The 16,409-nt window shown below is 39.6% G+C and overlaps 1 protein-coding gene across 2 annotated transcripts in view; it reads left to right on the forward strand.

Moving 5' to 3' along the window:
* The window catches only part of mcf2lb (mcf.2 cell line derived transforming sequence-like b), a 50,192-nt gene that overhangs the window by 2,013 nt on the left and 31,770 nt on the right, over window positions 1-16,409 (forward strand). For both annotated transcript variants that reach the window (XM_063005739.1, XM_063005740.1), the window contains exons 2-6: window positions 11,041-11,124; window positions 14,392-14,506; window positions 15,415-15,505; window positions 15,690-15,809; window positions 15,926-16,042. In XM_063005739.1, the coding sequence (XP_062861809.1) occupies window positions 11,041-11,124; window positions 14,392-14,506; window positions 15,415-15,505; window positions 15,690-15,809; window positions 15,926-16,042 (527 nt within the window). The remainder of the gene's footprint in view (window positions 1-11,040; window positions 11,125-14,391; window positions 14,507-15,414; window positions 15,506-15,689; window positions 15,810-15,925; window positions 16,043-16,409) is intronic.

A 16,409-nucleotide genomic window follows, 5' to 3' on the forward strand; every position in this document is an offset into this window, starting at 1 on the left:
AAGTGCTTCTATATGGTAAGTGGAGCTGATAAAATGAACAGTGAGTGTAAAAACAAGGAGGTGGTTTTAATGTTATGGCTGATCAGTGTACATATAGTAATTACATGTAGTATGACTATATGTAACTCTGTATAAAGCCTGGACTTAAAATTATTGGTTAAATGTTACTATTATTATTAATAATCAGTTGAAAATGCCAACATTTCTTGTCGGGTTTATAGCTCATAATTATTTTTGGATCCCATCATTTTACAGTAGGGCAGCAAAGTGACTTTGCACAACATGTGGTGTTGGTCATGTGTAGCTTCAGGGGTCCTGGGAACTTGGGTTGATCCTTGCCTGTTTAATGCTTGGGTGAAGTTTGAAATCGTCCTTCTATGATTAAGTTTCCCTTAAATACTTTTGTTCCCTACAGCCAGTAAAAAGCATGTCTGTAGGTAAAATGGCCACTCACCCTAAGCATGGCTGAGTGCCGTGGCGTAACTAGGAGCTCAATATATGGTATATTGGTCTAGTAACGTTAAGCAGTTTACACAGATTCCCAAATAATATAATATAATGTAATGTAATATAATAATAACGACTTAGAGTTTGGGGTTGAGTTCATGTTGTGGACAACAGCAGTAGCTTTACCTAGCTAACTAGTCGCTCGCCACATAACCCCTTCTTTATTTTATTTTTTTTAATGCATTTTCTCCCCATTTTTGTCTTCCGCTGCTACCAGAGATACCAGATTGCATCCGAGGACAGCACGTCGCTGTACACGCCTCTTCCGACACATGCACAGCCCTCCTCTTCTCGCCCCTGCATTCTGCACAGGCGTCTCTTCCGCCAATTAGGGTCCTTACACAGCGTATGAAGACCCACTCACCCACACATAGTCCGGCCCCCACCCTGCAGGTACGGTGGCCAATTAGTATCTGCTGCAGGCACTGCCAACTATGCCCACTAGATGGCGCCCAGCCGACCGGAGGCAACACAGAGTTTCGAACCGAGGAGTTCAGAAACTTGGTGCTGGTGTGCAAGCGCTGCGCCACCTGGGTGCCCATAACCCCTTCTTTAGGGGCCAACCAACTTGGTGATCCACAAGTTGGCAGCACAACACACCCAAATGCATTACACAAGCATTATAGTTGGTACCTAATGAGGTGTCGAGGCAGATGCTGAATGTGGCAGGAACATTCCAAAGTCCAAAGGGCATGACTTTAAACTCCCCCAGACAATCGCCTATGGTGAACACCGTTTTCTCCTTGGCTTCGGGAGCTAATGCTACTTGCCAATACCCATTGCACAAATCTAGCTTGACTCCTCCAGTCCACTCAGTCCAATGCGTCATTGATCCAGGGCAGCGGGTAGGAATCCACCTTGGTCACAGCATTTAGCTCTCCGTTATCCACACAAAACACCTCTGCTCTTTTTCTTATTGTCCTAAGAGGTTCCTTCTTAGCTACTATGCAAAGAGTAGCTCCAGAATTAGCATCTTACAGCTTTACAAAAGTTTGTTGCTGATTACATGGACCAAAAAGCAGGACCAGGAGATTCTTTTTTTAATGGTAGCCTTCCAAGCCCATGGTAATGTAAAGTTAGATTGACTGTAGACTGTAGACCACCTGTTTTTGATGGTTTTATAATTACATTGATTAAAGAGACCACTGCTCTATTTATTTTGTAATCCTATGACCTGTTGTTACGCAGAAATGGCTTCAAGGGACATTTTGTTAATCTGTTAGTCTTTGATATTTTTGTTCCTTTTGTGATTGGTTCAGACCTCACTTGCATCATACAGAAGCTTTGTCTTAGCTATATCAGGTTACCCATGAAGGTTGAGGTCAGAGTTCTGTGCAGGCCACTGGAGTTCATTCACACCAAACCTGTCCAACCATGTCTATATGGACCTTACTTTTTGCATAAAAGCACTGTCATGCTGAAAGAAGAAAGAAACTTTCCCAAGTTGTTGCCACAGAGTTAAGAGCATATACACATCATGACTAGGCATAACATTATGACCACCTTCCTAATATTGTGCTGGTCCCTTTTTTGCTGCCAAAACAGCCCTGACCCATCGAGGCATGGACTCCACTAGACTTGCCTTCTTCCCATAGTTCATCCTGGTGCCATGTGTTCCCCTGGTAACAACACACACACATCCGGCCATCCACGTGATGTAAAAGAAAACGTGATTCATCAGTCCAGGCCACCTTCTTCCATTGCTCCGTGGTCCAGTTCCGATGCTCACGTGCCCATTGTTGCCGCTTTCGGTGGTGGACAGGGGTCAGCATGGGCACCCTAACTGGTCTGCGACTATGCAGCCTTATTACGCAACAAACTGCGATTCACTGTGTATTCTGACACCTTTCTATCAGAACCAGCATTAACTTCTTCAGCAATTTGAGCTACAGTAGCTCGTCTGTTGCATCGGACCACACGGGTCAGCCTTCGCTCCCCATGTGCATCAATGAGTCTTGGCTGCCCATGACCCTGTCGCCGGTTTACCACTGTTCCTTCCTTGGACCACTTTTGATATATACTGACCACTGCAGATTGGGAACACCCCACAAGAGCTGCAGTTTTGGAGATGCTCTGACCCAGGCGTCTAGCCATCACAGTTTGGCCCTTGTCAAACTCACTCAAATTCTTACACTTGCCCATTTTTTCTGCTTCTAACACATCAACTTTGAGGATGAAATGTTCACTTGCTGCCTAATATATCCCACCCACTAACAGGTGCCATGATAAAGAGATAATCAGTGTTATTCACTTCACCTGTCAGTGGTCATAAGGTTATGCCTGGTCGGTGTACGTATTTTACATGTATTTTTTACCTAAGTGGGTAAATCACCGCAGAAATATACCTAACATAGTGAATTTGTAGTCACTTATCTTTGCAACATTTTGATTGAATGTTAAAGATCATTAAACAGGACATTTTATTAAGAGAAATTCCAAAACCCTTGACCCAAAGACCATGTTTTGCTAAAAAGAGAAGAGAAAACAACATGGCCAGAAAATGATACAGCTTCCTGTGGGATCATTGCTGGAGGTTTGTGTGTGCGTGTGTGCAGCAGGACTTACAGCTAAGTACGAAACCAGACAAAGCAGAGTGTTTAAGTAGATTCATGGCTACTGTGAAGCTGTAGAGCATTATTACTGCATAGCTCTCTGTCAAGCTCATAGATTATATCTTTGTAATTGTACTGGTTGTACCATTAGTTAGAAGTTCACATATTAAAAGTAATGCTAAAGAAACACAGGATGAAGAGGAAGTTTAAACTAAACAGTGATGCCGAACAGCTTGCTCTTGTACCACTGACACAGAGTTTGGGTGAGTTTAAACCAAGACTTTTACTTTAATTTTACTATTAAACCAATGCTCTCAAACTTACTGCTAATTCATAACACACTTACTGCTAATTATAACTGACAAAGAAAGTTGGGTTTGTAAAGAAGCTCTTTTATTACACCTTTAGTTTAATCTAAGAAAAGCAGATTTTGGTAGTAAATAATACAACCCCAAATCAGAAAAAGTTGGGACAGAATGGAAAATGCAAATAAAATAAAAATGCAGTGTTCCTTACATTTACTTTGACTTTTATTTGATTGTAGACAGATTAAACCCAAGATATTTCATGTTTTGTCTGCTCAAATTTCATTTGTTAATATACCTCCATTCCTGCATTTCAGGCCTGCAACATATTCCAAAAAAGTTGGGGCGAGGGCAATGTAGGGCTAGTAATGAGGTGGAAAAACTAAATAATGATGTGATTCCAAACAGGTGATATCAACAGGTGATTGTAATCATGGTTTGGTACAAAAGCAGCATCCAGGAAAGGCTCTTTGATGAAAGAGTCTTTGATGAGCAATGATGATCAGAGGATCTCCAGTTTGTCATCAGATGCATAAGAAAATTACTGAAATAACAATTATTGAAAAAACAATGTACCTCAAAGAAAGTTTGGAAGGGATTTGCATATTTCTCTCTCTACAGTGCATAATATCATTAAACGATTCAAGGAATCGGAAGGAATTTCAGTGCGTAAAGGCCAAGGGTGCTGAACGCTTGTGATCTTCGATCCCTCAGACAGCACTGCATCAAGAACCACCACTCAACAATAGCTGATATAACCACATGGGTGAGGGATTACTTTGTCAAGCACTACAATACAGAGTTACATGCACAAATGCCACTTAAAACTTTACTGTGCAAAAAAGAAGCCTTATGTTAACCATGTCCAGAAGTGGCGTAGACTTCTCTGGGCTTGGAGGCATCTATGATGAACCATTACACAGTGGAAACGGGTTTGTGGTCAAATGAATCAGCATTCCAGGTCACTGTGTGCTCCGGATCAAACAACAAGTCCAAAAGCCAGGGTCTGTCATGGTAGGGGGCTGTGTCAGTGCCTTTGGTAAAGGTAATTTACACTTCTGTGATGGCAGCATTAATGCAGAAAAGTACATTAAGATCTTAGAGCAACATATGCTGCCTTCAAGACGTCATCTTTTCCAGGGACGTCCATGCATTTTTCAACAAGACAATGCAAATCCACAAGCTGCACACATTACAAAGGCATGGCTGTGGAAGAAGAGGGTACGGGTACTGGACTGGCCTGCCTGCAATCCTGACCTGTCCCCAATAGAGAATGTGTGGAGAATTCTGAAACAAAAAATGCAACAACAACCCCGAACTGTTGTACATCTTAAGACGTGTTTGCTGGAAGAATGGGACAAAATAAAACCAGAAACACTAAATCACTTGGTCTCCTCGGTGCCACAACGTCTTTTAAGTGTGGTGAAAAGGAATGCCAACATTACAAAGTGGTAAATGCTTTACTGTCCTAACTTTTTTTGGAATGTGTTGCAGGCCTGAAATACAGGAATGGATGTTTATTAATAAATGAAATGAAGTTGAGCAGATAAAACATGAAATATCTCAGGTTCATCCTGTCTGCAATCAAATAAAAGTCAAAGTAAATGTGAGAAACTCTGTGTTTTTTATTATCTGCATTTTCCATACTGTCCCAACTTTTTATGATTAGGATTGTACAAAGTAAAACTGAAGTTACTCAAACACTAATTATTAAGCAAATAAAATTACTCTTTCAAATAATTCAGTATATGGTAAAATAATTAAATTATTAATAAATGTTATAGTTGTTTGGAGAGGTCATTCACATTTTAGAACAAAGTGCAAAAAGAGAAATAAAATTGCATAACTTTTATTTACCAATTAATTTATTTTAATCAGTTATATTACTTCATTTATCCACAGTCATCTCCCATCAGACTCCTCCTTATTTAGGATCTTTTAAAACAGTTTGCTTATCTTTCTTACATGTTTGCTACATAGGATATACTCTGATGAGCCAAGATGTTAGGAACACCCACCTAATATGCTGTTTAAAAAGCTATGTGACCTGCAGATACATGGACTTTTGCTGGTAATGATGCACACATGCCCAGCCATCCACATGGTCTTAGAAAGAACATGATTTGTTGGACCTGGCAACCTTCTTCCATTGCTGTCATGCGTGCACATTGTATGTGCTTTTGACATTGTACAGGAGTTAGAATGGGCTCTTTGACTGGCCTGCAACTACACATCCTCTTACAGGACAAAAATAAAAATCTACACACTCCTTTAACAATGCCAGGTGTATGTGATGTAAAAATATGGGAGCAAGATAATTTATTTAAAAAAAATTCCACCTTTAATGTGTCTTATCTGTTCAATTCAATTTAAACAAGCTGAAATAAAAATAAAAATAAAATAATGTGGTTTATAAATAAGCACATCCTTTAATTAATACATTGTTGAAGCACCTTGTGATTTTATGACAACATTTATTGTTTTTTAAGTTGGACTCTATAAAGCAGGGCATACATATCTTGACTTGGCAATCTTTGCCCGCTTTTCCTTGCAATGACACACTTTAAATCTGTCAGATTGTGAGGGCATTTCCTGTACACAGCCCTCTTCAGGTCACCCCACAGTTTTTTATGCCCCTTCCCCTCAAGTACATGCCTGCAAACACAATTCCCTGTCTAAGCAAAAGTATTCACACCCCCACCAAATACATGATTACACACACAAGTAAAGTTCAAACATCCAAGCAATTGTATTACCATTCCTCCCCACACATATTTACTTGGACACACCCTAGCAACAATTTGAAACACCTTAAGAACCACCTCACAACAGCTTAGTAACCCAAGTGCACTGTGGTAACCACCTAGTACACCTTAAGAACTACACCACTACATTTTAGCAATTAACCAATTACCCTAGCAACCACCTAGAAACACCTTAGCAATCCCCCTATACAGTGCCTTGCAAAAGTATTCGGCCCCCTTGAACTTTTCAACCTTTTGCCACATTTCAGGCTTCAAACATAACGATATGAAATTGTAATTTTTTGTAAAGAATCAACAACAAGTGGGACACAATCGTGAAGTGGAACGAAATTTATTGAATATTTTAAACTTTTTTTAGAAATAAAAAACTAAAAAGTGGGGTGTGCAATATTATTCGGCCCCTTTACTTTCAGTGCAGCAAACTCACTCCAGAAGTTCAGTGAGGATCTCTGAATGATCCAATGTTGACCTAAATGACTGATGGTGATAAATAGAATCCACCTGTGTGTAATCAAGTCTCCGTATAAATGCACCTGCTCTGTGATAGTCTCAGAGTTCTGTTTAAAGCGCAGAGAGCATCATGAAGACCAAGGAGCACACCAGGCAGGTCCGAGATACTGTTGTGGAGAAGTTTAAAGCCGGATTTGGATACAAAAAGATTTCCCAAGCTTTAAACATCTCAAGAAGCACTGTGCAAGCGATCATATTGAAATGGAAGGAGTATCAGACCACTGCAAATCTACCAAGACCCGGCCGTCCCTCTAAACTTTCAGCTCAAACAAGGAGAAGACTGATCAGAGATGCAGCCAAGAGGCCCATGATCACTCTGAATGAACTGCAGAGATCCACAGCTGAGGTGGGAGACTCTGTCCATAGGACACAATCAGTCATACACTGCACAAATCTGGCCTTTATGGAAGAGTGGCAAGAAGAAAGCCATTTCTCAAAGATATCCATAAAAAGTCACCTGGGAGACACACCAAACATGTGGAAGAAGGTGCTCTGGTCAGATGAAACCAAAATCGAACTTTTTGGCCACAATGCAAAACGTTATGTTTGGCGTAAAAGCAACACAGCTCATCACCCTGAACACACCATCCCCACTGTCAAACATGGTGGTGGCAGCATCATGGTTTGGGCCTGCTTTTCTTCAGCAGGGACAGGGAAGATGGTTAAAATTGATGGGAAGATGGATGGAGCCAAATACAGGACCATTCTGGAAGAAAACCTGTTGCAGTCTGCAAAAGACCTGAGACTGGGACGGAGATATATCTTCCAACAAGACAATGAACCAAAACATAAAGCAACATCTACAATGGAATGGTTCACAAATAAACGTATTCAGGTGTTAGAATGGCCAAGTCAAAGTCCAGACCTGAATCCCATCGAGAATCTGTGGAAGGAGCTGAAAACTGCTGTTCACAAACGCTCTCCATCCAACCTCACTGAGCTCGAGCTGTTTTGCAAGGAAGAATGGGCAAAAATTTCTGTCTCTCGATGTGCAAAACTGATAGAGACATACCCCAAGCGACTTGCAGCTGTAATCGCAGCAAAAGGTGGCGCTAGAAAGTATTAACGCAAGGGGGCTGAATAATATTGCACACCCCACTTTTCAGTTTTTTATTTCTAAAAAAAGTTTAAAATATCCAATAAATTTCGTTCCACTTCACGATTGTGTCCCACTTGTTGTTGATTCTTCACAAAAAATTACAATTTCATATCGTTATGTTTGAAGCCTGAAATGTGGCAAAAGGTTGAAAAGTTCAAGGGGGCCGAATACTTTTGCAAGGCACTGTATACTATTACTTCTTTAGCAACACCTTAGGAACCACCTAGGAACACTTTAGCAACCACTTGATATACCATTGGCAACCATTTAACGACACATTAGCAGCTAGTGAATTAGTAACAGCTTAAAGCTCCTTCGCAACTAACCTATTAGCATAGAAACTTACTAGCAACAATTTAGGACTATAGCAACCACTTGGTAACACTAGCAACCACCTGGAATACCATAGCAACCAGTTAGCGACAATATAACATCCACGAATCAGGTATGATTAACCTTGCTAATTTCTAAGAGACAGAAAATGCCTCACACATCTTGGCAAATACGTTTTTTTATAATCATCTTCCAAGCAGTAGTTAATAGGTTTTGCTTTTTAAAGACTTCAACTTTTGTCCTAAAGCATAATTGGTTCATTTGCTTTACTATAGACACCACTTGGGAATCATTTAAGCTATACACATTTTTTGTTGTTATTATTATTGTTATTATTCTTACTATTATTATTTTTATTGCTTTTATTGAATCCTCTTCTCCTGCATTGTTTAATGTTACATCACAAAACCTACGTTAATAAGTAAATATTGTATTGTTTATATTTATTAATAACATGTAAAGGGTAGATGTGTGTAAATATTTGCAATGGAGGTATATAAAATAAAAAGGGATTAAATATTTGTTTTTCCTCACTCTATATAACCAGATCATTTGAATAGCTTATGAATGGATAGGTCTAAATCCAGCCCTTGTTCTTACTGCTCAGCCAGATAAGATCACACACACACACACACACACACACACACACACACGCACAGACTCCTATTCATTACTCCTGGAGGTTAAAGGGTTTCTCAGTGTTAATGGTGGTGGTGGGGTGGGCTAATGTGGGACTGACTGAACCTGTGTTGAAGTAAAAGAGAGAGAGAGAGATTTAGTGCACCTGTCTCAGGTAGCTCAGGTAGTTTCTGTCTAGATGAGATCAGACCAAGAACCATATCTGATCAGACCATGACAGAATAACATAGCACTGGAGAAGAACAAAGAGATGGATGTACAAAACGCAGGGCGGTGTATTCGAATTCCACTTAAAGAGGTCGAAAAATACCATCACTTGTCTATCTGCTGCCAACATCTTCAGAGTAAGTTGCTGAAGGACTGGTGAATCTTTGTGTCTCTTTGATTAGTAAACCTGTGACTTAATAATCTGTCTTGTTACTATATTATCCAATCAAGCAAACATGAGTACTGATCAGGTACTTGTTGTTTTATCTTAAAAACTTAAAGACTTTATCCCGAGCTTATTTTCCAACGTAGCTTATTTTTATTTGAGACAACTGATTGTCTGAAATGGTTGTATCTGCATTGTGGAGTAGAATGTACATGCTGTAAAAAAAGAATCAAATTAACTGTAAGTAATATCATCCTATTAAGTAATAGGATCTTGTAAACTATCTGAAATGAATTAAAGATTTTTTTTGTTACAAACATCTATGTAAATGTAACATACTGCAAATGTATGCTTTATTTATTTCTTGGTTATTTTGTTAACAATGCCGATCTCTGCTCTGATTGAGGAGAATGAAGATAACCCACGCCACGGTGGATATTGACCTAAAATTCTGACCTGGTACTAGATCTGATAATGTAAATTTTTCTAACTGATGTACTGATATTTTATGATGTGAATATGTATTCATTCAGATAAACACAAGATCCACACTCACACAAGATCCATATATATATATATATATAGCTTTTTTTTTTTTTTTTTTCAGCATTTAGCAGACTTACATTACAGTTACAGTATACAGTCTGAGCAATTGAGGGTTAAGGGCCTTGCTCAAGGGCCCAACAGCAGCAACCTGGCAGTGGTGGGGCTTGAACCAGTGACCCTCTGATTACTAGTCCAGTACCTTAACCACTAGGCTACAGCTTGCCCCAGATCACAGTGTTATTGTTTAAATGTCAACAATGGATCAGTACTGGTATTAGAAGATATTCAGACCTTTACTCACAATGTAAATGGTGAATGTGTGTGTGGGGGGGGGGGGGAGGCATGTTGAAAGACAGCTTTGAGAAGGTAACTGGCTCTACTTTCCATTGTAACAGCAGCTCTATTGATGTTCTGATTCACACCTTGTGTGTGTGTGTGTGTGTGTGTGTGTGTGTGTGTGTTCATCCTAAGGGTATGAACCTGACTCCAAAATGCTTCCACTGTTCCTCGAAATCTTCTTACATAATGACACCTGTGTTTTTGTTATTTCTACCAAGTAAAACCCCAAATTCATTGTGTAGTGTTTCAAGAAATGTAGCAGGTTTAAATCTTTTGTATGGGTAATGGGCGAGTGTCCTGGGGTGAGGGTGGGGTGGTAGTGGTTGACAAAAAAAGTCTTTCCCATTTACCAGCTGTCTGTGATCATTCGTGGGAGCCCCTCTGGGCAGAACTTTTTTGTCAGCCTGGTGTAAAGTAGAAATAGATGAGGTATAAGGTGTATCATATACAGTCAAACCATTCACTCATTAAAGAAAGGTACTTACTTAAAACTTCCTACGGATGCAAACATCAATCATGCAAAACATAAGAAGTTGAGGTAACTTCTGTGTACTCATTTTGTAATACTGTGTTATTATAGCTACTGCTTAAGACTCTAGTGAAGCATATACACTCAGTTGCATTGTTGGGCATTTTGTTTTCAATACAAAGAGAAGAAAAAGGCAGTCAAAACTGACTAATATCTGAACAATTATTAAATATTAGAGGAAAACAGTGCTTAGCTGTAGCAAGACAGAAAGGGAGAGTGCTATTCTGCAGTCATTCTTGGCCTGCATGGATATCGTACATGATGCAGAGGTTGAAGATTCAGTAGGGAGATTTATTAAAAGAAAAAATTAGGTCATGTAATTTCTACACTTTCTTCACTACCATACTTTTACTCTACAGTGTTTGTCATATTTTCAGGAAATCCACAAATATTTATTAACAGAAAAACCAGAAGAGTTGCAGAAATAACTGAAATACAAAGACTGTCATGGCATACATGCCCCTTACTTCTAAACTTTTTATTTTAATGTTATGTACATAGTGAATGTACCTAATAAATAGGCATATCTGTGTGTGTTTACAGATGAAATTATGCAACGAGAGACGAGTCCGCTTTGTGCTGCTGACATCATCACTGAGCTCAAGAAGGAGTTTGCATATCTGTCAGGTCAGTCAGTTTTTTAAAACCATGGCCATAAAACCTTTGCTACCTCCTATGTACTATGGAAGCACTTCTGTAAGCACTTCTGTAAGTCGCTCTGGATAAGAGCATCTGCTAAATGCAGAAAATGTAAATGTAAAAATATACACTATATAGACAAGTATTTGGACACCTGATTGTGAGATTGTTGGACATCCTATTTAAAAACAAATGGTATAAAATTAAGTGATATCTGTGTGATCTTTTACCTATAACAACAGCTTTTGAAGTATGTCTATGGGAATTTGTGCTCATTTAGTCAAAAGAGCATTAGCATTGGTATGGCTGGGCACTGATGCTGGCCAAGAAAGCCTCAATTGATGTTCCAGTTGACTGTAAAGCTGTTCACTGAAGCAGAGGTCAGGGCTCTGTGCAGGCCACTGGATTTTCTTTAAATCAAGCTTTTCTACATGTCTCAATAGATCTTGCTTTGTGCACAGTCATTCTGGAACATTAAAGAGCCTTCGCTAAACTGTTGCTACAAAGTTGGAAGCATATAATTTAGCATATAACTTTATATAATTGATTGGGCGGCACAGTGGCTCAGTGGGTAGCACTGTTGCCTCACAGCAAGAGCTGTGTCCTGGGTTTGATCCCCAGGTGGAGCAGTCCGGTTCTGGGGCAGTGCATCTCAAGCACAAAACTGGACCATGACTGTAATATTTGTCTTTTTCTTACATTTATTTTGATATTATTTTCATATCAGATCTTTTAGTACATGAGCCATCATATTCGGCTCACAAGAGAGGATCACCTGAGTGCACGTGGATAAAAGAGAGTAGTAGACACATTAAATACCTGTAACAGGTTTGTTCCCATTAAATGGGGCAGACTAATGGTCAACATGCAGTCTCTGTTCTGTTGTATTGACGACAGGAATAACAGGCATGGTTATTATTTTGATCACGTGGACACTTTCACCATGCTTCTTTCTCTTTGTATCTGACCACTGAAACATTATCACACATACCTGCTCTTCTTTCTCATCTTAAAAGCCAATGGGGATATCAACACAAACACACATTTCATATTTCATGTCATTCAATCATGATAATCACTGTTCCACTGACATTTATGACCTGGCAGGCACACATTTACATTTAAACATTGTAGACATTTGACCATGAGCTGGTTGGGTATTTCATTCCAAATCCCTGGGTATTATTATAGACATCCCCTTTACAGCTATTACATTTGTGAGGTCAGGCACCGGTTACACAAAAAGCTTTTAACTGCATTGATGTTCCAATTTAGTCTGATTCCTGTGTGCAGACGTTCTGTTCAGACCAATAGTTTCTCCATATAAAATGTATTAAGCATGTCATTATAGACCCAGGCTGCGTCCGAAATCGCGTACTTAAACAGTACGTACTAAATTGGAGGCAGTGTGCACTGCTCGGCCGGTAAAGCAGTAAGCTCTTTTAGTATGCAAGTATGCAGTATGCACACAACCTCATACGTACTATGAATACTACATATTTGGACACACTTCACGTTCTCGCATACAGCTTTCACATACTGTTCAGTATGGAAGTATGCAATTTCAGATGCAGCCACAGTTATGCTAGAACAGAAAATGGTTATGTCCAAACTATGCCACTAATTAATTTTAAACACGTTAGAATGGGAGTGGCTGGAAAACCTAAACTCAATAATTAAAAGTGGGGAACACATACTTTTTGTGTTTAACAGGGTCAATACAGTCCTACCTAAAAATGCTAGCACACCAGAGCTGACACTTTGAACTGATCGAAACTCAGCTCTGCTATCCGACTGGGCTGGGCGTCTACATGAACCACGATTGGCTGTTGTTCATACAGATGGGAGCCGGATAGGGAACTCTCTCATGGCTGATGAAATTATGACCTCTGCTGGCTGGTTGATGGCGCCTGCACAGAGACAGGGAAAGAATGCGTCGATCAGGGTGTGGCTCTCCATACACAAAGCTAATCCGCATATGAACTCGCCTTGCGCAGGTGAAAAGATGCAGTTGGCTACTGCACACGTGCCGGACGGGGCATGTGTTAGTTTCGCTCTCCTCAATTGCTCTCCTGAATCGGCATCAGTGGAGAGGAAGCATAATGCAATCGGGTGATTGGACACACTAAAGTTGGGGGGAAAAGAGAAAAAATGCATGAACAAAATATAAAAAATAAAATAAAGTCCTACCTTGATATTGATACCTTGATATAGGGAAAATACCTACATCTATTTAGTCGAAAAATTAGATTACACACATAATACTATCACAGCATGCTTTACAGAGGAGGGATGCACTTGACATCTTTTATGCAGATTTTAGCATGACACCACTGGTAGGTAACTGACTGCTCATGCATGCCAGGGAGAAGTCAAATTTCTGCTAAATCAGATTTCAGCAGAGCACTGGATTTCTCCATGACTTGTGAGAGACCTTCAGCTCTGCTCAATATAATTTAAAATAGAAATGAGTTCTATGAATTGAGATGACCTTTTTATGACCTTTGTGTTAGTCAAACAATGATTCACTGAAATAGATATATAGATACTTTATTTATCCCGAAGGAAATTATTGATGGTTCATTTGTTTAATAGCTGGTTTAATAGCTGGTTCATTTGTTTAATAGCTTAATCATTAATATGCCTGTTGAGTAAATATCACGTACATGTATGCTACAAAATACGACAGTGTACAGTGTTGCCACTCTCTATTTTAAGAATGCCCAAGATCTTGCCACAAAAATCCCAAATAACTGGAAACGCCAAAATTATTATTTATATAACGTACTTTCACAATTATTCACAAAATAAAAATCCCGAGTTAACTGACAAATATTTTATGTAAATATTAATAGTATATAATATTTTTAAGTATTAATATTTACAAATTGCAAAAAAAATTTAAAAAAAGTTATTAATGTTTTTCAAACCCAGAGAGTGTCCTGTCTACTCTGATTCACTATCACTATTGCAATCATCAAACAATACTATGAGAAAATCAGATGTTAAACTGTTTACACTACGACGATTGACACAGATTTATTCCTGCAATCTATTACAACAATTATCAGTCGATCCCCCAAATCCCAAGGAGTGGAAACACTGTCAGTGTATCTTATTAAATTGTCTAGTATGTCAAATCTGTATTCATTTCAGTCTAACATTTTAGGCCAGGATTAACTGATGACAACACTCAGTATCATTTGAGCATTCATGTTTCTGTATCAGTGTATTCGTTTTATTTATTTACTCTAGGTGGCAGAGGACAGGATGGCAGCCCTATAATTATCTTTCCTGAATACCCAGCATTTAGTGAAATTGGTGATGAAGAGTTCCACAACGTTCTAACTTACCTGACAAGTGTTCCCAGGTAAAAATGTACTGTTTTATTTATTAACATAGAAATAATCTTGTAGGTACTATTAATTTCATGCTAGTTGTGTTTATTTTGTTCCCGTACTGGTTTGTACTGCATTCAGTGTCATTGCATTGGAATTTGTGAGTGGACCTTGTTATATGATGGTCCAAAAAGCAGCAGGACCCATGGAGACAGGATTCTCTAACGCAGTGGTTCTCAAACTGTGGTACAAGTACCACAAGTGGTTCTCATTCACTAAAATAAAATGTAAGAATGTAAAATCTGTGTACGTTTTTTGCAGTCTTCTTCAAAAGCACAACAAAGCTTCACATTTTATAGTTGAATTAAATGAATTTGTTTTGTACTTGAGTGGCTCAGCAGTTTTACATGCTAGCCCACCTTCAAAAACAGCTGCAATTGGGCGCCTAGTTGGCTCAGTGGGATATTCCGCTAGCACACCAGCGCCGATATTCTGAACTCCTTGGTTCGAAACTCGGTGTTGCCACTGGTCAGCTGGGCACCATCTGGTGGACATAATTGTCAGTGCCTGCAGCAGATATTATTGGCCACCGTATCTACTATCTACTAGGGACGACCGGACTTTGTGTGGGTGGGTCTTTATACGCTGTGTAAGGACCCTGATTGGTGGAAGAGATGCCTGTGCAGAATGCAGGGGCGAGAAGAGGAGGGCTGTGCACGTGTCAGAAGAGGCGTGGGCAGCAACATGCTCTCCTCGGTGCAATCGGGTATCCCTCAGCAGCGGAAGACAAATTGACTACACTAAGTTGGGAGGAAAATGGGGAAAAAATGCATAAAAAAAAGAAAAACAGCTGCAATTAGCTCCTGTAATAACAATCATTGTAAATACAAATGGTCTGATTTATTATTAAAATAATTTGTGTAACATTTTTATTCCTCAGTTTGAGTGCAGCAGGGGTTGGTTTCATCTTAGTGATTGACAGGCGGCAGGATCGCTGGGCATGTGTAAAAGGGACATTACTCCGTATCTCAGTAAGTGTTTATGTATCATTAATATTGGGTAACAAACTAATTAGTACAAAGTAATTTGTGAAGGACTGCATTTGTTTGAGACTTTTTCTCCATAAGGTGGTTTATACCTGATTTGTGACTGACCATGTTGCAACTTGGACTACAAGATCAAATATTAATAGGACTAACAGACTGCTGTGTACAGGGAGGCTTCCCAGGGAACCTGAGACTGATTCTGGTGCTGCGACCCATCACACTGCTTCAGCGCGCTCTCTCAGATATGTTCTTCAAGTACCATGTGGAGGATTTCAATATGAAGGTGCCAGTAAGTAAATATGTATGTCTGTGACCATGAATAACATGATATGAGTTAGAGTTGTGAGTATAAATGCTTTAATATGTTTTAGTGTTTTAGTCTTGCATATTTGTGTGCGTGTGTAGGTTATTATGCTGAGCTCAGTGGCAGAGTTGCATTCCTATATAGATCGGAGTCAGCTGACCATAGAATTGGGTGGCACTCAACAATACTGCCATAACACCTGGATCTCACATCGCATGGTGAGAAAATGCACCCAATATAATTACAACACATGCAGAAATATATTTTTCACAACAGATGTGCATTGTGCATCTATACCATCGTGCAGTAGTACCACAAAAATAATGGCACCCCAGACATAGCATCATGTTTACCCAGTAGAAACACATCACAAACTCACTCACTTTCTTAACCTGCTTAGCCAATTAGGGTCATGGGGGGCGGGGCAAGGCACACAGTAACACCCTGGACAGGGTGCCAGTCCATCGCAGGGCAGACACACACATACACACACCATAGGGCAATTCAGTGTCTCCACTTATCCTGACTGCATGTTTTTGGACTGTGGGAGGAAACCGCAGCCCCCGGAGGAAGCCCACACAGACA

Source organism: Trichomycterus rosablanca, chromosome 12, assembly GCF_030014385.1.
Source record: "Trichomycterus rosablanca isolate fTriRos1 chromosome 12, fTriRos1.hap1, whole genome shotgun sequence".
NCBI lineage: Eukaryota > Metazoa > Chordata > Actinopteri > Siluriformes > Trichomycteridae > Trichomycterus > Trichomycterus rosablanca.